Source organism: Bombus flavifrons, chromosome 2 (assembly GCF_040668555.2).
Source record: "Bombus flavifrons isolate JBK064 chromosome 2, iyBomFlav1_principal, whole genome shotgun sequence".
Taxonomy (NCBI): domain Eukaryota; kingdom Metazoa; phylum Arthropoda; class Insecta; order Hymenoptera; family Apidae; genus Bombus; species Bombus flavifrons.
Genome location: NC_138443.1, coordinates 18,684,901 through 18,709,085, shown reverse-complemented (window position 1 = coordinate 18,709,085; position 24,185 = coordinate 18,684,901). Strand labels below are relative to the sequence as shown.

Genomic DNA, 24,185 nt, shown 5'->3' with positions numbered 1-24,185 from the left:
CGTGGCTATGTGAAAGCGGATAGCGCTCGCGCCAGAGTAACAACAAGAGGGTGGCGGAAACCACGTTGAACGTGAAAGGGGTGACGATGATCAGAGAAAAAGAGAGAGGGAGAGAGGGAAGGAAAAGAAAAAGTTAACGAAGAGAAATGATCATCCATGGCGATGGCTTACCAAAGATCGGCACTGTATTGATTTGATCGAAACGGTTTCTCTTTGTTTCACAAGATTATCCCTGAATTGATGTCTTGCGGCACAAGCTCCGATAAAATACGGTTTTCGCGTATAGTATTTTACTCGTACAGACTTTTGTTGCTAATCTACTATTGCGTAGATACATTGTGTGTGAAAAATTGTTAGATTTTGTACGTTTGAATGAAGTTTATCTACGCAGACATATTTGGCGAACCACTCTTCTTTCCTTTCTTATCTCTTACAAATTAACTTTGAATCTTTCAGCCATTTCTCAGGAAATAAAGTTTGTCTTATAACGATACGTATGAAACAGTAGACGGATATTAAAAAATTCTTTTATTAATATAATACCGAAACCGATTTGTTTAATACCAATACTGATGTAATACTAAGTATAATTTTTTAAACGAGATCTTGATGGAGTTTTTAAAATTTTTTAGGAATTACGGTTTGTTATTTCTCCACTTTTGCAAAATATATGTATGCTTAGCATGTAGTTTCAAGTACGTGTGTTTACGTATATATATCTTTATTTGTTAAAAGATTCTATATAAATGCGTAATACATTCTTGGAGTTCGATCGACAAAATCGCAAGATTTTCTCAGCGCCTGACAAATTTCGTCAAATTCTTTCATCCACAAGTACCATTGTTCTCATAATGAAATTCACGACTACTTTCCCTCTGCCATTTATTTCGTACCCGCCCATTCGTTCCATTATTACCGTCGTTGAGGGTTTTTATTTCTTGGTTCTTGCCTCGTCCCCGTTCCTTCGGCACCGGAGTTTATATTTTTCATAATTAATTGGCCAGGCCGGAGACTTCTAAACAATGGTTAAAGTCCCTTCGTGATTTTCGTGATTTTCGCGATTCAAGAAATAATGAGGCGTATTCATCATCTCGCGGAAACGTCGCGGATAAAATGTGTGGTTTGTTACAGTATATAGTTACTCTGTGGCACGAATTCACGAATTTATTCACCCAATTTTCAATTTCATTCATTCTATTTCGTCCAATTAAAAAATTAGAGCGAGATCAAGGAGTCTTTAACGAAACCGTTTTTAGAGGAAACGATATGAATTGTGTCATTAACGGTTATAAAGAGTAATTATATAAAGTACAAGTAAGGTACCTTCGTTAAGAGAAATAAAAAAAATGCGAAAGAGAAATTGAATAAGAAATAATTAATGCACGACTCTTCGTGAAAAGCAGGAAGAATTTAAAATACAGTGTTCGTAAATTTCGCTTACTTTTAAGTTGAACTGTTAAAATTTCCAAGTAAACATTGACAAAGCGATGTAAAATAAAAATGAATGTTTTTGAAAAATCCACGGTATAAAAAATGTTTTTAAAAAGTCTTCTTTTCGAACATTCTCCAACGCAGGTTATCCAAATAAAAAACGCTTACCTCCATTGGTGCAATCGAATACGAACGTAATATTACGTTTGAAGTTGAAAAAATATGAAATGGAATCCTTTATCTCCAAATGATACGATATCGTAGTGTATATACGTATCCTATCGTTCGTTATCTATCTACGATATCGCAATATTTTCATTTGTTCGGAACAGTTTCTACGAGCACGTGTCGGCACATCGAAATGCTATTAAACACAGTTCATACTGATGGAAGAAAGATCGAAGTCGCTGAATGTTAGTGATATATATCATCGTACGCTTTCTCGTTGATACGTGACTGGAAGCAGGGGAAAGCTGGCTGGGTTTCTTAAATCACTGAAGCACCGCCAGAGAATAGTAACCGGTATCTTTGCTGGTAGTACCATATTCCGTGCACGATTTACCCGGAATCGGAATGCCTGGTGATCGTGTCCTGCGGTTGAGGACGATTTCTCCAGTGAATGTAAGAGACTAAAGGGGGAGAGAAAAGAGTTGGAGAGGTGACTCGATTTCCATTACTTATAATCATTGATTTAGACAAAATCAGTCGGAGACGTGAAGAGAAACCGGAGTAGTTAACAAAAAAGTTGGAGTATCTCAATGACGTTCTCTATTATTATTATTATTTCTGAAATAACGATTCATTTTTTTAGTAATTTACACTTGTAGCTTGGTGATTCCATAAAAAAAGACAGCAAGCGTTGCTTCCGATTATTAATTCAGCGTTAATTTCTACACTTTGGTAAAATTCCAATCGTGTTGCTACAAATTGATCAAAATACCTGGATACTGACGAACGACAGTATATTAAGACAGTGACTTTAAAAATTAATGGAACGTTTATAACTTGCAAGAAATAAGGCATTAGACTTTTGTCTCTAATTTTGTATTTATAACTTGGAAGTTCGAAATTTTTATTCGATAATGTTTCTCTTCTTCGCGGTTGCTGTATTTTACGTTTATTTTCCAATGCTAGGTAGTTTGGAATTAAATGCATTTTAATATTTCATGATATAGATTCTAAGAACGAAATATCTCGAATCATGTTCGACAATGATGGTAGTGGAAACACAGCCATAAATCTCGGCTTTCCGCGTCTGAATACTCTTCGCGTTGTATTCATGCGTCTTTTGTCTGATCAAGCGTCGTCATATATCACTTCCTTGTCCTCTGCTGCACTATATTTTGCTTATCTGAATCGATACATAAAACAAGCACCTTTTTGTTATAAAACAAATACAATGTCTCCTCTTTCTCGATTTTTGTATATAAATATTCCTTCTGCCATATTGTATCAAGAATATTTTTCGAAATATGGAAAGCTGATTATCTATGACGTGTCTTTATGAAAATATAATACGTACCTTGAATTAGGTCAACTGTCAGTTTCTCAAGTATTGTCAAAACTTCTCTTTCGAGTAGATCCATAGAGACAGAATTCTTGTTTGCTCAGGCACGACCCTATTCTATTTGTTTTACCAGACACGAACCGATACTACTACTTTCGTGCCCGTTCGTATACGGTGTAATTCTACTTGGCTATCCATGCACGATTCCATTATATTGGTTTAGCTTGGTATTGGAACGCAAACTTTTGCCATAAATACTCGAAGACAAAAATAAATTGTGCCACTCTAAACACGATATTCACGACTCTATTTTCGCTCTATCTACATTTTTACCGAAGTTAATGTCTCGAAGATTCATTCGAAACAAATTATTTCAAAGATCGTTTACTATGAATTATCAAACAGTTACCTGTAAAACCTGAAACGTTTGATCAAACTCATCCTACGGTTCGTTGACGTGATTTGAAACACGCTCCTTTGAAAACACGCCTCTTATCTTTCGTTTTTCTCGAAAGTTTCGAAACGAGTTCGTCTCGCTCTACCATGTCGTGTAAAACATTACTCGTGTACATAAGGCTTCATTATTGAAACACGAATACGCAGTGACGGGACGTCAAGAAGGCGTCAGGAATAATCACGCCTCGTTGCTCTGGCGAGAAACTTTTCTCGTCCTTGATGCATGCACGTTGCACGGTTCGGCAGGTGAACAGTCAAAGTGCTAATGCATGACGGAAGAGTTGGAATAAGTATCGATCGGCCGCAGTGGTCGAATAGCAGTTACCGGCGAGCACGGTCAAACAGTAGTAGTAATAGAACCGGTCGTGGTTAGCCAGTAGTAAGAGGGTAGTTGCGGTCAGACAGTTAGTATCAGGTCTCGCTGCGGTTTGTCGTGAATAACAGTTTTAGTTCATCATATTGTATTCTTGCTTTGGAAATGTCAGCGGTTACGAATCGGTTCACGCTGCAACGCTCTGGGGAAAATTAACGTAGGAATATCAGTGGGGGGAAAAAAGGAACGTCGAGGAACGTTTCTACGCCTGTAATAAAACTTACGTGTTAATAAAATTTACAGGCCGCCTTCCCGGAAGAAGGTGAAAAGAATAACTAGGGGGAGGGAGGCAGTTATAACGAAGGAAACGAAATATTTACTTGGCAGGCAGTTGCGGTCGAGTTTGTAGAAACCTCGCTATCTTCATCTTTAGGACGTGTAACGAGATATTTCGCTGTAATTTGTAGAATTCTTTTTTATCCGCATGTGTGCTTGTTCGTTACGTTACGAGATCCTGCGTTGTGTTGTAAAATTACTGTGGATGGTAAAATTAGTTTATTCTTGGAATTAATATTTTAACGAGTTCTAGAGGAGCTTTAATTGAAAGTTTTAGGGATTTCTAGATACTTTGGTCGGATTATTGACGGAAGGTCGTCCATATTTTATCACATTTAATAAAGAAATTTTATAAAAAGTTATAAATAGTAAAATAATTTAGAACGTTATATGAAATATACAGTTGTTCGCGAAAATAGCGCTACGGAAATTCGAAAATATTTTATACAACACGCACAGTGTACCTACGTATAAAGATTTTCTACGGTAGGTCTTCATGTACTTTCGCGTACCGCTTCATAGTGGCCTCGTCTAATATTGTGCCGTAGTAACAAATGGAGCCTACAACGAAGTACTGTATTACAAATTACCACAATTACCTTCTTAGGGGGGAAAAAACAGCAGCTTACGTGACACTAAAATTCGCGAAGCCACTTTACACGATCTTTTATCGTCCTTCTTCCCCGTCTTCGTAACTGAAAATATTTACAACTTCAAGAAATTGCGTGACTCGGCTTGTTTATCAACCGTAGAAACGTAGAACGTTTCCGAGCCGTCTTAACAATACCTCGCGCAGGTTTCAACCGGTCCGCGTCAAGATGTAAACACGTTCGAGTTTCCGGGTGGGCACGGTAATTTAATCAACTTCTTAACGGCATTCTGGACGTTTTAATATTTCACGGAAAACTATCCAACTGGAGTTCTCCTTTGCTCGCCCTGGTGAAAGTATGTAAGCGTCGTTTGTCAACAAGTAACGGCTTCGTGGCACGAACCACGGAAGTTAGGCTGGCTTGGCTTGCCGTGCGTTTAAGAGGATGTCAGGTTGAAACAAAGCCGATTAAGCGCTTAAGACCGAATCGGTTGAATGCCTAATTACGCCGTGAATGGCGTTCAAGTAGATTCCTCTCGCTGGCAATGCTACAACTTTCCTCTCTTCCCATCCCTTTTCCTGCCTCTCTCTTTCTCTTCCCCTTCTTTCACTGTCCACCTTGTCTATTGTTCCCCTTGGGCTCTACTTGCTTAGCTTCTTATCGAATACAACTGAAATTCCTGCTTTACCTCGTCCGAATCACTTCGACGTATCGATCTCTTTCTATATAAAGGGAATCTGTATAAAGCCATATAATTAGGATCCTAAGTCTGTAACTTTTTAATTTAGGAAACGAATTATGTAACCAAAATCGTATTTATTAAATGCCTTCACAATGAATGTAGAATAACTGAAATAGGATTTGTTACGTCGGGCGACAGTCTACCTAGACCAGGCCACACACCGCGGGCAAGATGGGAACCAGATGTCCGCTCCTCGATAGTCTCAAGGATCCATCATAAATCTCAGGAATTTGCTAGCTAAGGTCCTTCAGACCGAACAAACATCTCTTTACTGAATCGTTTCTAAAGCTTATTGTTACTACGGGAAAGTTAGTTTTCTCACGTATGATGCTTCGCACTAGCAACTCTCTCTCGGGAGTGTTTAGCACCCTCCCTCACCAATCAACCTAGAACATCAACCAATTGACAGCGAAGTATTTCCCTCACTCTCCCAATGAAACCTTGCCCTTGACAAATCAGCTCTTCCATGTAGATTAGACCCACCCACGACTAGCTTTCCTCCGACACAGCATCGTCACTTCACGGCACTTATTCTTCATCGTTAGAATAGTCAACGTGTCATTGCCGGGTTTCTCTCCTTAAATCAATCACCTACTTAACTTGTATGTACACATCAGTGTAATTACCTTCTTTACAAAGTTGTTGGCATAAACATTAATTTATACCTGTTAATTCAGTGTAACCTCAATTGAAACACCCCTATTATCGTAACAAAAATCAGGGGATCGATCAGTTCGTGGCGTCGATTATCTAATCGTGACGGGAATTTACGACTCTCGTTGACGTGCTATCTCGCGATCGCGTCTCTCCGCAAACGGTCGAAACAGGATTCGAAAATTTAATAACTCCAATACTGGAGTTAACGATAAAGCTGTTTTTTTTCGATTTTGGCCCATAGGCTTGGTAAAACCGTATAAATTGGCTTGGCAACTAAGTGATTACGAATTTTGTCAATACCACCTAATGACAAAATCCGTAATCACTTAGTTGCCTATCCAATATATACGAAATTGCTCATAATCTAAACGAACATCTAATACACTGAGGGCAATCTTCATTCAAATTGCTTACACCATATTGTTCGTGACGATGTGTACAAAAGTCACTTTCGTTATTATCTTTCCCGGATTTATTTGCTTTAGCGTTTCCTGCGTCAATATTTTCTCCTAAACGTTATTGGCAAGGATTGAACGATAGTTTGGAGATAGTGGAGATGATAATACAGCTCTTTATATGCCGATTTTACCCCATATTTCTTCCTTTAATTTATCTGATCATCAAAACACTGTCTATAATACTTTCGAAGACCATGGAAAATAAGATCGCAACACGAACTTACCACTTAATAATTCACTGCAGTCTGCATGTTTCGTAATATTGTAGGATCTTATACTACAATTAATTTATTTACAATGAATGGATTGTACAGATGTTGATTAAACAGGAAACGATGGTTGTTTAACGCGAACTAAACACAACAACGTGCTATAATTAAGACAACTAAATAGTTAATTTGCAACTCTCGTCACCACGGATCCAACGCTCTCTCTCACACGGACCACACTCTCTCGACAACGCTAGTGTCACACGCTCAAGAAAGGCCACCCGCTCAGAAACAGTAATAAAGTAGACGAAACATCCTGCATGCCACAGCTATCGAAATAATAACAAAACAGCAACTGAATAGCCGCCTCTGATATACATCCGACGATAACCCCTGCAAAGGGACTACAACCTCCATATAAAAACCCTTCTAAATTAGCGCTCAACACATTATTCCGTTGTAACACTTTGAACCGTCACTCTATTGGATTTACCATATACAATAAAATTTCCATCATTTTATACGAAGTTCAATTTCTTCGTCTTATTCGTGAAACGTTCGAACTGCTACGCGAGGAGATCACCGGCGATCTATCGGTTTCGTGATTTCTTGTGTCTTCGACGTGACACTAGCAACGCTATCTCGACAACGCAACTCGCACTGTCCGACTTCTCGATTCGCACTCTCTGGCTTCTCCACCGACACTGACTGTTAATTCGTCTTTTTCCCTTAGCATCCCTTTTAGCATCCCTCGTGGCCAGGGTCACACAGGCCATTTCCATCGCCATCAAAGGCGAACATACATTGATGGGCCAGTTGGCACTTGGGCTTTCTCGCGACATTGTTTATGGTTCACCCGATATCTCTTAGGCCTTTTGTCCACGATACTACAATATAATTTTATTTAAAAACTTTAATATGGTGAAAATTAGTTGCAAGATAGCCGCTGATTTATAAATTTCTTTTAGAGATAAACGTAACATTTGGTTTTACTTCGGTATACGGTTTTGTATAGATTTTGTACTGGCAAACCTGATTACTCCCGATCTGTGAAATCGATAATGAACATTAGATCAGTCCGAGACGCGTTATAGTGCATATTGCGATAGCTGCGTAATAGCTTGTCTTGTTTTACGAGACTATGTATGGAGGACGTGATCGATCACGTTTGTCATTTCGAGTGTGATTTCCATTGTTTTGCGGATAATTGGTCGTTGTACCGAATTGCCATAATATCCTGGTATATATACATATATATGTACAATATATATATAGACTTTATAATGTATGAATTCTGTGTACATACAGAACTTCGTATTGTATGACGTAATATGATTCTATATGGTGGCGATTTTACCTTTCAATTTGGTATGATTTAATATTGAATTACTCTTTACTAGTGAGTTCAATAATATCCATGCAATTTCCAGTTTCTCCATATTCAAGATTTGTAATGTTGTATAATATCGTTTAATAAAACTTAACCCGTGATAGATAATATTTCAGTAATGTTTCAGCGTTTTGTTTGAAGATTTCCTTTTGACTTTATTCTTAATTTGTTCGAGACCTATGGCTTGGACGTTGAATCTGCTGGTACTTCTTTCCAGAGCACTTAAGGTTGAGTTATTTACAAAGATTTACCGAACTTCTAGCGTCGATAAATCGTGGATATTCATGGAAATTTATATTTTTTAGAGAAATGGAACATAAACGAAGAATTGTTCCTAGGTAAATATTAAAATGACTGCTTTACTTTGTGTATTTTGTATATTTCTACATATTTTGGGAATTTCACACATTCAAAGTCTAGTCACAGTCTAACGATCAGTCAATCTACCGATTGTAACTATAAAAGTCGCTGGGTTAGGCACATTATTTGTGGAATGAAGTATCTAGTGCGTAAGGTTTTTTTTCTTTTATTTTATTTATTAAAATTTACAATTAATTCTCGCATTGAGAATTTTCAGTAATTTTTCTGGCGTGGCGCAGTGACATGGCTAATTATTTATAATAGTTAATACTTATTATAGATAAGTATAATTTATAAGTAATTGTTATAAATAGGTAAATATTGCTTAATAGATAAATAAATATTATTTAGTATAAGTATCTAATTAAATCTAGTGTTTAGGTCTAGTGGATAGTGTCTCTTCAGCCTGCGGATCTGGTCCGTCGTATCAAGTAGTTCCGTGATTAGAGGGTTTCGGTGTTTGTTGACTCTTTTGCTATATCTGTCGCTATATTTTGCTATTTCCTCTTTGACTGTGGGTATGTTGAGGTAGTGCGTAAGATAGTCAAATTTTTAGAATCTTCGCTTCGGTGTGCTAGTTCTTCTGTTTCTGGAAGAAAATGCAGTGTGTCGATCGATCTCTGATGAATCTACACGTACAGTTACGGTACAATATAGTTGTAATAGTAGCGAAATACCTGAATGCATTGTCCTGAACGTCGCGGGAGTTTCGAGTTTAAAAATTCTGCAATGCCCGGCCGTAAAAGCCTCGAATCTAATAAAATACTTATTTATCCTAAGATGAATCGATTCGTAGAAATTCAAATTATAATTTCAGAAACCATTCGGTCAGATTCTTCAAGATCTTTTTCGAAATCTTCTTATAAAATAAACAGCTTCGTATCGCTGATCGTGAAACGTTTAACTATGAAAAACTGTCGACCGTATTGAGCGATTCCCTAGTATTTAAACACTAACAATGTAAATTTCATTCGTTCCATCGAGATGGAGGTCCATTTAGCGATCCACGGGGAAACCGAATCAGTGTAAACAATCAAGCGAAACCAAAGGAAGCCTCCGCTTCTGGAGCAGCGTAGCGCTTCGCACAACAAGACCGGAGACTCGTGCGTCACAGCTAGGAAGCCCTTTAAGTGCAAACAGGAAGATCCTAAATATGCAACTCTCATACCCTTTATGGTGCTAGCGCCAGTGCATTCTCGCGCCTTGTGAAACGAGATTGCGTCTCGGAAATGTTTCGGAATGTTGGTTGGTCTCCGTTTGCTAAATACATATGGACGCCGGAAATAAGGGTATCTGTTTGCGAATACATGGCTGGGTATCGTTGTATCCTCAAGAATCTACTGCGTCAGAAGAACATTTATTCATGGAATGATATTTTATGTTCAAAGCGATCCGCTTGATCTACAATTGGATCTCCTTCGTTGCAACGACGAAAATAGTCGTGTTAACTGTGCAAACGTGCTTTCGATTTATATGCTAATAAACACCACGTACATAATTATAGCTGTAATATCGTTGGTCGTAGGCTCGCTCGATCGACCACTGTGAATATGATTGGAAACATTCTTTCAAGTTTTCACGATCGTTCTTATTCGTATTTTGTAGTTTCTTGGACCCTCTGTTTCTCTGCTACATATTTGTTATTTTATTTGTTAAATCACTGTGTCGTGAAAATTAATCTGATATAACTATTTTCTTTAATAACGTAGGAAGCATATTTGTTTATTCAACTCCTTTTACGGTTGGAAGTACAAGGAAAGTACAAGGAAATAAAAGTATTCTACTTGGCTTGAAATATCGTTTTAAATTTCAAACAAGGTTTTTTCGACCGTTCCATGAAGAAATATATTTTGAACTGTGTGAATCGTGTACAATGCGAATTATAAACAAAGCGATAAGAATACGCGATTCAAGCAATTTGACGTTGGAATCTTTTACGGATAAATACCCGAAAGATTTGTGGTGCACGAGACCGCAGGTTCCTTCATTCGGTGACTATTATCGATTATCGATTTCGATCCAAGGACTTCAGCGAGACGCACGAGCCGAGTCAGTCCGCAACCAGCCGCCATCTGATTCGACTGCGATCGAGGAACGAAGTGCAGTTTCAAAGAACAGTTGCACAGAGGCAGTTAACATTTTATTAATTCACATGAAGTAGTTCACTGTATAGTTTTGCCTTGTCGCGTGTTCACTTGATACGGGCATTCATTGGATCATAATATAATAAAGAAATTCAAGACTTGGCTTGCATCGGTATAATCTTGAATGCCTGGAATATCCGGCCAACATCGAAACTTACTTGGAAACCTACTTTCTTACGAGTTGGGAAATTATTGAGTGGATTGATTTTGAAGAATTGACAACAAGTTGAAGATCGATGTGAAACGCGAGGTGTGCTGAATAATACAATTTAAGGAGTTCAAGTTGGAAAGGAAATTAGGATTTATACAATGACGTTAAATATCATAAAGGTTAATCCTTGACATTATCCATTTAAAATTCGGAATCCTTCTTAATACTCTTAAATTTTGCGCTTGCATATCTGCGAATTTTTAAACTCTTTTCAACTTGTATTAAGCACTAATATTTATGCAGTAACTACTAAAAGTTTCCGACCAGAATGTGGCTCTACTTCAGCTTAAATTATGCAAAACCAGCAAAACTCTTTGCGATATTTTATAAGATTACACCAGTGTGATAGATTTTCATTTTTAGAAATTCTTTATCTCAACGATATAGTGAAATTATACTTCGCGCAGCCACTCTACTGTAACGTTACTTTCATTCTTTCATTATATATCAACATATAATACAGAAGTTTATCAATGTAATACCAACACTTTCGTTAATATATTCTATTAGACGAACTCATCATTTATCTCCATAGAACTTTGGCATCTCAGATTGAAATAACAATTCTTCACTTCGAATCTGCGCCACACATTACACCGCTTCGTAGCAAGATCAGTTGGATCAAGATCGTCCATCGACGTCTCATAAAATTCGCAGTAAAATCTGCGTACGAACGTGCAACTGACACTTCCGAGTTCTTTGGTTGATCCAGAGCCAAGGAGATGGCAGGATACGCCTCCAGGCGAGCAGGATCCTTGACACCTGGAACGAGGCCAATCTCCGGTCCGCCAGGAGCGTCGAACTTATGCCGTCGGCAGAGTTTCAGAATTATTACTCGACCGCGTCAGCAGCTACCGTGTTTGTTTTCGTCCTGATGCTGGTACCCTGTCTCACCTATTTTCCATCCTCGTTCGTTCTTCGTCCACAATTTTCTCTTTCAGTCGTCTGTCGCGCTTTCTTTCTTGGTCTTTACGCTGTTCCATCTTTCTTCGCGTTTCTTCGTCACTGGAATCGAAGCGTTTGCAATGAAAAGCGGCAATTTAAATATTTCAATTATATTTGTTGAAAGAGAAAGAAACTACCTATAGATTTCACGCAAGCATCACAGAAGACAAAACTGATCGTCTGATTTTAATATCACTTTATGATTAAGTAGAAGAATTTTAACGCTAAATGCATAACAAGATAAGATTGAAAACGAAGACACCTGTTATATTCAAAGATGACAAATTTCTCAAAATAATTGAGAAGTTAAGTTGATGATGAAGTTTCGTAGAAGCCAAGGACGCGATTACTGAGACAAACGATATTTTCCAAATTTTTGAAAAACGCGTTTACTTAATAAATAAAAGAAGCAATTGTGTCTCTTGATTGAAGTCTCTTCCCTATAAAAAGTAGAAAATGTGATTTATGTCCTTCTCCTATAGCGTTTAACAGTGGCAAATGATTTGATTTTGGAGCGATGGTTGATTTTCAGTTGATTTTATTGCATTTTGAGTTGCTTCTTACAACACCACCTACTTCGATCGTGCACGACGAGCATTTCCACTGCAGCAGATAAAGTATTCGATGATCAATGGTCATGGAAGAAAACGCGTGGTATAGAGAGTTGGGAAGTTTCACAGGGTACTTTCATTAGAAGCGAAACACGTGGCGCGAGGAACACCGGCGACACAGCAAGAAAAGCAGCGAGCAAGAGAGAAATTGTACACCGGTTGCGGTGAATGGACGAAGCAGAGCGAATAGATGTATGGAGTGTTTTCTACAATCCGATTATCTTGGTCGACTTAAGCGGATTTCCGTGAAAACTTCGCCACGGCTGCGCCGTCAAATCCTCTGTAGTTATAAACGAGAAGACTGCTGCGCCCATTGTTTTCCGATTTCTCGAGTGGTCAGCTGATGGTAGGATATTGACAGAAACAACTAGATGAATCGCATACCGAAGATAAGGTTTTGTATTTATGTCGAGAGAGATTTTACTGAAACGTAAGCGCATATCGTTTCGCTGATACTTAGTTTGTTGCTTGTTTATTGTAAAATCCAGCGATAATATCTGCCGATAACACTGGTGAATCTTTAATGGACTTTGAAGGTATAATAAACATTAATAACACGTAAATGTAATTGTCTAATTACAATCATGGCTTACTGTTTTCTACGATGCTTCATTACGAGTTCCGGCCGGAATTAGTAGCGACTTTGTCTTTAGTATCTTGTTGGAGAATTCTATTGAACGTTGGTCGCTATCATCGTGAATTGTTTGCTATAGGAATTATGCGTACTATATTTTCAAAACCTCCATAAAAATCCATCTTATCTTTGTATATTTGTCTGTATTCTTATTTGTAATATATAATATAGATAATATTGATGGAAGGAAATGTAATTTATACGTTTTTATATTTTTAAAATATAAAATTAATTACCACGCAACATCTGAAATCATTACCGAAGCACGTTTTAATTCAGCCCGTTTCCGTATTTTCAGGTTGAACTACTTGATGTCGGGATTAACGCCAAGCTGGTATCACGCGACGAATATTGCCCTGCACGCCATTGCATGCGTTTTGGTCACAAGGGTGAGCCTAGCGGTGGCATCACTGCGTCCAGGATTTGCTGCCTTGACAGGCTTGCTGTTTGCTGCTCATCCTGTACATACTGAAGCGGTAAGTAATAGCTTCAAATAGACACGATGAAAGCTTACAACTATCACGTGCTGAATCCTGAAGAAACGAAATCGCCTGAACACTTTACGTATTTTTCTTTTTTCCGAGGATATTAATATAAAATAACAAGCGATCGTATAAACAGAGAAAACAGTTTGTACGATTTATCTTTATAGTAGAAGAAGAACGCATTTTAAAAATATATCGTTAAGAATAATTGCAAAATTATCTAATCCAGCGTTAGAAAAATATATTGGTATAAAAAATTGTGCAAACTAACGTTCCAACTGTTTTTGAAAAAGTAATAATCGCATAGATCGGATAATGCGAGGAAAAGCAGTTTTATTAACCGTGAAACGTATGACGCGAAATATATTCTACGAAGACCGAGGCGAATCTGGTACATCAGAAACAGTGTCTTAATTATAACGATGTTCCTAGTTTTATCATCGTCAGCTTCGCAGTGTGCAATAATTCGAAGAGATTAACGTAAAAACTAATTTAAAATTTTCGCCTAGTTTAGAACTTGTCTTAAGCCGCTTAGGGATACGAAAGTGATTGGCAGCAAGTACTCTTGTACTTCTCGTTGTATCTTGCGCATGATGCATAACAACAATAAACGTCAGTGATAATGTTTGTGTACGTAATCTGCTTCGGTTAAGCGCATAATAGCGATATTGTGCTCATTATTATCTTCGATTATCTGTTATTTCAGAGGATGTACGTTTAAAAACGACGTGTGAAGAGTGCACGCTATTCTATGGAACGCTATTGACAATGATTAACGATCCTTTCGCGTATGATTTTCGATCCAATTGTATCTTTCTAACGTTCGAAAATATCTCCAAAATTCTTACTAATATGTACGATTACGCCTTTCAATCTTATGTTACATATTTTTTGAAAACATTATACATCTTCTATGTTTGTTAAAATGAAAATAAAAATAAAACATGAAATTGGAAGATGTCAACGAGATAAAATATTGTCTACAGAACACTTGCAGTTTTTCTAATGAAATTGAAGAATCATAATTTACAAACGAAAATGGGAAACAAACATCGATCAAGTTTTTCTGCAGAGGCTTTGTTACAAAGTTGTAAGCAAACATCGAGCGGAGATTGAAACACGATTCTATTGTATAGTATTGTATTGTATAGTAACAAATCCCGCGTTTCTACGTAACAAAACTTTCTACAACATCTTTTTCGAATTTTCAAATTATAAATTTACTTCTGTCGTTTGACCAGAACTGAAACCATTCAGCATAAACCGTACATATATGAAAATTACTATTTCTTTCTTTTCAATCTAACTGCATCCTATTCACAAGTTTGCCACGAATGTTTCTTCTAGCGCGTGTTATTGATTATTCGAAAGCAAAATGATCACTAGTCACGAGTCTATTTTTCACTTGTCGCGATCAAGATCTGCGTAGCAATAATTTCAAATGCAACGTTTAAATTTGCATTTTATAAACGTCAAAACTCCCAATTACCAGGGGAAACTTGTACGAAAAAGAAAAAGAAACACGGAAATTAACGCACTGTTATTTGAAGTAATGAAACTCACGCAAAAGCCACGATAAGAAACGTCGTTCGCTGTTCGTTAAAAGTTTCTTACGAATGGTCATTAACGTAAAGACGCAGGCTTTCGAGTGAAAATTACCGCCTGTGCGGCATATTGATTTTCAAGGCTGAATTGTCTATGCTCCAGTCCGTTTGCTGGTCACGCACTGTTCTGCACCCCGTTATATCACATGCGTGCACATATTGTCGCATGTGTGACGAGTCGCGTGTGAACAACGACCCTTTGTCGTCCGTGCTGTTATCGCGATGTTATGGTCGTATCACGTTCTAGGATAAAGAAATCGGACATAGACGCGTAACTTGCGATGCCGTTAAATTGTACCGCCGTGCTGATTGGCTTTAAGATAAGGTTAATCGCGCCGTTTCAAATTCGCGAGTGACTTTATGGGTCTTGTCTAATGCGCCACCAACGTGATTTCGGACGTGAAAAATGTGAAAGTGATGCGAAAAGTCGTGTAAAATTGTTTATTGAATTAGTTAGCAGTTCGGACATAAGTATTGAAAATACCCATTGGAGATTCACAGAATTGGATCTACGTTAATTCTCCGATATGAAGAGAAAGCAAGGTAAAAAGGACGGAGAGAAAGGACGAGGCATTTGAAGAAACGGTGCATTGAAATATTTAAATAATTCGTCGAATGATCGATGAAAATATTATTTAGTAAGTATCTTTCGCGCTAATTAGACGTTCGAACGAAAATCCACGTTTCAAGAGATAAACTGGTATCCATCGCGCTCATAATTGAACATCCCCGTCGTAATGATCTATAGTCGAGGAAGATACAGTGGTCGAACGACAAATCTCGAAAGCAAACATTCTATTCGGTGGCAGAAGGGGGTGGGTTGATCGTTGGTAATGCCACCGGCGATATTTTGCTTTCTATGCTATCCAATCGGAATTACAGCTGCCATCGGTTCTATTCGATTCGCTCGGTAAGCCTCATCATATTGCTATTCAGCCGCTATTCCGACAACAGACGCGGAATCCCTTTGTTTGTCCTTGTAGGCGTTGTTTACCAAAATCATTAAATCCGGTGCTGGATTGAATCCTTGATCGAACAACGCCGTGGGTGAGCGTTAATCAAGTTGTACGAGCAAGCCATCGAAAGACCTGGCTTGCCAAAGACACGGAGTCTTTTGATCGTGCTTGAACGATCGTTTATCGCGGCGTGAAATGGCATCAGGCGTTCTTTGTGCAGATTTCCGTCGGTTCCGCTGGAATCGTGACACGTCATTTCGCGACTCGTGCGTCACGATTCATCTCTTCGCGTGTTATTCACGCATACATGTGGAAGCGTGTGGCGCGCGCACGCGTCAATGACGGGGACAACGAGACGTGTCCTCCTTGTCAAATCAGTTTGCGCGGTCCGTCCGCTGTTTGCCGAAATGATCAAGCGGTGAAAGCACGGCCGGTTTCTGGCTGTCGGATCAAGCCCTCGACCGAACGTTGAAAGGTAGCGCGTTAATTAAGTACAACAGCACCGAAGCGGCTGTTTCCAGTGTAAACCCTGACGAACAAAGGATGAACCGGTACGGAAGAGGGACGAGAGAGCCGGCTATGAAGAGGGTCACCGACCGTTCCTGGACTTGGTCGCGCGTTCAGGCTATGCGCGAATTTCCGCGATCGATCGATTATCACGCCTGTCGGTTCTGCTATATAGGTCAACCTTTCGGGTCTGCTCCCACTTGGTGAATTGATTGCTAAAGTACCTGGAAGGAAACTGACTGAACGTATCGACGCGGAAGCGAGTCTGTTCCGTTTCCTACGAATACTTCGCGGAGTCCAACTGTCTGCTGTTTGAGCTAGTACGCTTCTCCGCAGGAAATATTAAGTCCTACCGAATCGGTACAATTTCTGCGCCTGACATATTCTAGTTTACCCTAGTACCGACTTTATTACATTTTTCCGACACGCAAGCATTTGAAATTTACAATTTCTAAAATTTTATTTTGGAAAGAATTCTAGTCGAGGGATATGTTCTTCGAAATATTGTTCGAAATCTAATTGTTGCGAGGCTGATCGTATTCTGAATCTTATACGTCGGATATCCTTTTATTCGGTTTAATTCATACAGTCTATTTTAGATATCCGTCGCGAAGTTATTTGAGTTACCACGTGATAGCAGATTACGAGATACACTCATCTTAGAAGATCCCAGCTTATCCACGCTTTCCTTAAGTGGATCCCGTTGTTAGTCGTACAACGTTCCGTCCATTCCTGTACCAATATCTTAGCTTATATACCTAAGTCACGCGGTCTTGGTTCAAAGCATGACTCTCAACCGCGTAACAGTTCCTTGCACGAATTCCTCCCTTTTCTCAACCGTTTCTCCCCTCGTGTAGTTTTCTCACATGCGTGAATCCCAATTTGACTGGATATAGCGTTTGTCTGCTGAATCGAACTTATCTTTAGAACTATTGTTTCGCGTGTTGTGGAATGCACACGAGTAGAACAGCGAAGTTTTATCACGAAGCAAATTTTATCGACATATCTTATTAAATAGCAAATTGAATTGCTATTTACGATCCAGACATCCAGACGGATGTTGTACGTTGTTAATTGCTAAAGCTATTTCTCGGATGAATAACCAAAATGGAATCCACCTAGGAGATTGAATAAATAATTACGAAAGTTATAAAAAGCTGACTTATAGTGTCAGATCGCCATGAAAAAAGATTACATTTTAAACATTCACTAAGATATATTTACCGGTCTTCGTTACGTTTACTTAATTATAACGTCGTATATACGTTTCTAAAGTATGAAATATTTGTCCACCGATGAAACACGTTAATTACGTTTGCGTAACTGAGGAAAACTAAAATTAGATTGGAAGGAAACTCGAAATATTTCCCTAATTGCCAAACGTACGTGGCTCTTCAGCCTTCAGTCAGCGTTTGTAATCAAAGGCACATCTCTGATTTGTGTCTGACAGAGCATAAGAGACCGTCCTACACATATAAGGTGTCTTCGCCTCAGGAGTTTCGTATTGACGATAAACACTGGCTATTAAAGCCGGCACCATCGATCGATGTGCTTCCTTTAAGCCCCTTTTCGTTCGTAGGAACGTCGAGTCGCTGCCTTTGAATTAGCTTGTTTTCTGCTCTACTAACTCTAGCCGTATCGAAAGTAGCGTCAAATGACGCTTGTTTATGTCGCGAAATTTCAACGATTTCCCCTGCTGCAACTCCGTAGATCATCCGAATATTTCTGCTTTTATGCCTATTCCAAAATGCAAGTTACACGCGTGTATGCAAATTATTATGACTATTGAAAAATAGAAAATAACGTTCGTATGCCAGTTCAGAAGTAATCGATACAAAATTTATTAACATTTCCGAATTCTAGTTCTAATAGAGCTGTGTTGGAGTAATTCCCTTTATCGTATCTTTATTTACAGGGTGGTTGGTAACTGGTGGTACAAACGGAAAGGGGGTGATTCTACGTGAAAAAAGAAGTCGAAAATATAGAATAAAAATTTTCTTTTTTTAATTTTTCCATCGAGACAACGATCTACAGTGAGATTCGTTATAACGTACCGCACGCGTACCGAGCGAAAATTCAAAGTCGATTTTCTCGAAAACAAAACCTCGAACGAAAAATTTTTATTCTATATTTTCGACTTCTTTTTTCGCGTAGAATCACCCCCTCTCCGCTTGTACCACCAGTTACCAACCACCCTGTATATTCTATCAGGTTTGTCTCGCGTATTTCCAAACTGATATCCTGGCAAAATGGCAAACAGGTTTTAACGTATACTTTTCTTTCTCAACAATGTTACCAACCATTCTTGAAGATTCAACGACACTATTTATCTTTTTCGCTCTCCATTTGTGTTTTTTGCTCCAAACATCTTTATCGTTTATTTATACAGAAATTAGACACGTGGAAGAACCGATTTTTCGTTATTCTGCTTCTGGCTTTTCTGTAGATTTCAGAGTAGTTAGCTTTTTCTTAGGTGTTTTACAACGATTCGCTTCCTGGTGACTTTCTTCGAATTTTCTTCCCGCTGCGTTCGACTTTTTTACGTTGCTTCTGGCTATCAACTTTTCCGTATTATAAATTGCACGCGAAATTGAATGCATCGATTTTCTTAAAGTATATGTCCTACTTTCGGATATTTTTGGTCGGATGGAAGCCATATAAAACTTCGAGTGACTCGTGGAAATATTTTCTTTCGTAGCAATGGGAAATTCTATGAGAATTAATTTCTCCAGTGTCACAATAAATAAACCTGCTTTGGATGCTAATTTAAAAGGTATCGGCCAAGGTATCGAATGAAAGTTTGTCGATTCCCTAACTTTTACTTAACATATACTTCTGTTGTTGTGTTATGTACATTGTCTGTCTGAATGTTATGTACATTGCATTAAATGATAGAAGTAAAGATAAACGTAGACTCTAGAGAAAACGGCCCCGGTGATCTTAACCTTGACGGATGTTGTCAAGATCAGGGTCATCGGAGCTGCGTCCCCTAAAATTAACGATTACCTTAAAACGTGAAAAAGCGAACACGACACGATCCATGGCTCTGCTGTGATCGACTTAAGACCATAAAATTAAAAAGACAAGCGACGCGTATCGATAACGATTCTTCTATACCTCGTTCCATTGTAAGAAAATTTTTACTACTGGTCAAAAAATACATTACGATACTAGTTAAAGAATGATCCAGGTGAAACGATCCAAATTCTCAAGCTTCCAAAACGTTCTACTTTCACCGCTGTCGCAACTACGTGAAAAACAAACAATAGCGGAGGTTAAAACAATAAACGCATTTCGTTTTGTAGCGGTGAAATTGTCGGTTGGCAATGTTTTCACAGTAGGTGGCGCGCGAAAGTGTGGTTCAGAGGCTTCTATTCTACTCGAAGAAAACTCGGAACGTGGAGCGCGGCGTGTATTCCGTCTTTCCGCGGAGTTATACGCGTTCCAGTGAAATCATTCGTGAAATCGCAGTCGTCGTTCGTTCCGCCGGAACACAGGGCTCTTCTATTTTCCTGAAAGCAATCCATTCTGGTCGACGATGGTGTCGGAGTAGGCAGATGGAAATTAAAGGGACCGACGAGACCGTGTAGGTGTTGCTTGCAGGATATTTTCTCGCAGGATCGACGGTCCGCGTTTCCAGGTTAATGTCGACCGAGGAGAAGTCGGTTTTCTTCCTTTTTCCTCTCTTGCTTCTTCCTACTCCTATACCGAAGGTCGTTCGAGATTCGGATGGCACCAACAAGAAATTTTAGAACTTCCATGCATCATCGAGCGAGAGTATCCGGTAAGAGCTGGGCTACATGGGTTAAAAGGAACTTTTAGCGATAGAAGAAACGGTCGAAGGGAGGTTGCTCGAAGTGAAGTCGAACTTAAAGTAGGCCGCGTCGATATATACGAGTATGTACATACGAGAGTAACATAGCGCGTCTGTCCGATTTAGAAATGCGTCTGACGAATCGGAAATATTAACTCGTAACCAGCATGCTGGTCATTTTATCACGTAGAAGATAGGTTGAGCAATCGCGCGATAATTAAAAATATAAGGAAGATAGTATCGTTTGAATCGTTGTCGTTGTTGCAGAATTTATCCCACTTCTCGAAACCAGCCTAATTAAAAGAAGAACGTTGAGAATTGTGGATCTTTGAAGCCGAAATAATGTTATAGGAACACTAAATTTATACCGAGGATTAATATTAAAATAATAATATATTTATTTCGTGGACGATTTCTTATATATTCATCGATACACACTTGCACGCGTCTCACCACTTTCTTCTATACCCGACTGTTAACCGACTGAACAGTTTACATTCATCTGTTTTCGAGACGCCGCGCACTCACATACCTCCAGACACTGATACCCATATACAAGTATCTCTACTACGCATTTAACCCAGTGCAGCACAGAAAATTATACATATCTCAACAAAGGAAAAAAGAAACTGTAATCTAATAACGATAAATTATATAAATAATAAAAAAATAATAATTTAATATTTCTAGCGTTCTAATATCTCTCCTTTATCGTATCGACAAAATACCATTTCTGCACTTTGACGTTTCATTCAATTTGAAATTTCGTTTAAGAGATTGCGAAAACAGAGGAAGAAACGCAAACAGAAAGAAGTATACGCGTCCCTCCTTCTATTTATCTCTGGAGATATACGTAAAGTCTGGCCAGGCCATTTTCTTCTAACCTTTTTAATCCTCTTTGGCCTCTAGTGATTCTCGCGAAATTGTTCAGCGAACGGAAAACACCGTTCCATTTCTCGCCATTAGATACGGTTTGCCAGGGTAATCGCGAATTGCTACGGACATACCATTATTTCCTATGTATGCATGGCTACGTTCTTATTCGTGTTTAGCGAATAGTCGTACGAACTACGGCTCCCACACGATATTTCAATGCTCGATAAGGATAATGGGAAGTTCCTCTGAATTAACGGAGGACTTGCCGGGTCGACGCGCATTAACGAAGTAATTTACGAATACTTCTGGGTAACCGTGGGTTATCCAGCACATATGTCTTCGGCAACCTTCCGCAGACCATTCTTTCCCTACCACTGCACCACCGATATTATTATGCTACCCTCTGCAGCTTTATTGCGGATAAAGACATTTCTATATTGGCCCAGATTATTTCTAATTTATGTACGATCCATAAAGCGTTTCATCCTGATTGTTCTTTGATTTTCTCTTATTTTATGCCTGGTTAATACGTGTTTTACGAAAGTTATATAAATTGTTGAATATCCTATGACGCTACACTGCTCGAAATTATTGAACGATGGTTTTTCGCGTTAGTCTGATTATTATGCCCACTCTTTGTGTTTCGACCACTCGCGGAGAGACGCGATCGGAGGAAGCACGCCAACGGGAGTCGTAAATTCCCGTTACGATTAGATAATCGACGCCACGAAATGATCGATCTCCTATTTAGGATAATAGAGGTAGTTTAATTGAATAAGACACTGACATAACAAGTTATAAATCACAGTTTATTCCAATAACTTTGTAAAGAAGATCGTTACTTTGGTGCGTATGTATAAAATAAATAAGTGACTGATCTACGGGTGTAAACCCGGTCAAAAGGATGTTGACTGTTTGAAAGATGGAAAATCAGTGAAGTTCCGTGATGATGTTGTGGCGGAGGAAAGCTAAGGATGGGTGTGTCTAGCGCACGAGACCATCGGATTTGTTGAGGACGATTTTGGCTAAGAGAGTGAGGGAAATAGGCTTCGTTGTTAATTGGTTATTTGCTATGGTGGGTTAGGAAGGATGCTAACCGCCCTCGAGATAAAGTTGCTAGTGGGAGGCTTCATACATGAGAAGAGGCAACTTTCCCGTGTCAACCCGTGGTGGACAATAAACTTTAGGAAACAATTCAGCGAAAGAATATCTGTTCGGTCTGAAGGACCTTGACTAGGAAATTCCTGAGATTTATGCAGGGTACTTGAGACTATTGAGGGTACGCAGTAAGGATCTGGAGACATCTAGATGCCATCTTGCCCGCGGTGTGTGGCCTGGTTTAGGTAGAGTGTCGCCCGACGTAACACTTTGCATATTTCGAATCTTCAATATCTAAACAAACGATGTTAGGAAATTATTGCCTCCACTACTGTCATTGTAGAATTGATTTGTTCTTGTATCTTTCTCTTGTTCGTCTTACGTAGATTTTCTCGTAAACGAAGGCCTTGTTATTCCGTCCAACGTTTCCTCACAGCGGTAGGCAAAGGAAGATATATGGGTATTTGTATTAAATTGTTATTAACATCTGAGGAAGACATGGACTTAGGTGTCATCACGTGGAGAGTTAAATATACACAACTATTGTCGTCTCGTTCTTAGTTTGCAGAACGATCGTCTTTCTTTCCTCGTCGCATTCGAATATCATTTCGATCACGATACTCGATTGTTCCGACTAATTTATTATCTCGCCACGGCTTAATTGATTGAGAACTCGGTAATTGAAGCTGCGAGTCACAGAACTTTCGGGAGAATACGCCATGGAGCACAGACGAGCCTCTTTGAGGCGAGATTGGATTCCACGTAGAGTGTCCCAGTTGGATTTCTCTGTTGAGGGAAGGAAACCAAGGTATCACATGTGCTGGCAATAGCGTTCAGTATCACTAACATCGATTACACTTGCTTGTGATCCATATTGTTCTACGGCATTGAATTGCAATTAATAAGCGAAAATATGGCAAATAGGATAGATTAACGCTACAATTATCAATCTCTAATATCTAGAAATGAATAATTATAATAAACGTCGTAATGAAAGCAAATAGATATGTAGGTATTAGGTCGTCCGAAAAGTTTCTTTCGTTGTATAAAGAAATAATGGATGCACAACGTTTTTCGTTTTATATTATTTAATCGAATTATACGTATGATCCATTATGTTCTATCAAGATAAAGATTACAACGTTCGAGAGATTAGGTTTCATGTTTGTATAAGGATGCGGCGTTGTAAAAGACGTGTCTGTAAAAGAAAGACACTTTTCGGACAACCTAATATAAATACGATTATCTGTGTATTTCAGTGAAGTTAACTGATAATTGTAAAAGCAAAAGACCCGAAACACGTTTGTCTCGTAGGGTCGGTAACTCTAATTTTAATCACATGTTTAATAATTATTGGGACAGAATCGTATTCGACGTGTTTGTTCCAATGACCATTATTAATACGGCACGCGAGGACTTTTACTATTTTTCTTAGACTCATTGCATCTACCTGCGCCATGTTTTTAATCCCATGCCTTATAAATTGCCTAGTAGTATTTTATCTATGATCGTTGTCTATTCACCGTTAACACGTCGTATCAAATGCAAAATATTTGGATATGTGTTCGGTGCAAGGCAAAGGAATTAAAACAAAATTTCTTTACAAATATAGCGTAACCTGCGTTTTCTGAAATCTGTAAATACGAATCTGACACGATACTAGACAGTATCGGTTACCGTTAGTATTTTCAAATTTTTGTCTCTGCCTTACCCTTGAGCTTACCACCTTCTATAGGAAAAGGCCAAACCCTTGTTCCCCGGATATCCATCCCAAAAGTCTTTAACTCATCTAACTTTAAACTTACGAACTTTTCCCTAAAGCTCGCAAACTTCGATATCACCGATTCATCC

The 24,185-nt window shown here is 38.7% G+C and overlaps 1 protein-coding gene across 5 annotated transcripts in view; it reads left to right on the top strand.

The window, feature by feature from the left end:
* Positions 1-24,185, top strand: part of LOC138188207 (protein O-mannosyl-transferase TMTC1) — a 276,538-nt gene that overhangs the window by 110,384 nt on the left and 141,969 nt on the right. For all 5 annotated transcript variants that reach the window (XR_011175430.1, XR_011175425.1, XM_069129792.1 and 2 more), the window contains exon 2: positions 13,293-13,470. Coding sequence is in view for 3 of the 5 variants with exons in the window: in XM_069129792.1 (XP_068985893.1) it covers positions 13,293-13,470 (178 nt within the window). In the remaining 2 variants the exon portion in view is untranslated. The remainder of the gene's footprint in view (positions 1-13,292; positions 13,471-24,185) is intronic.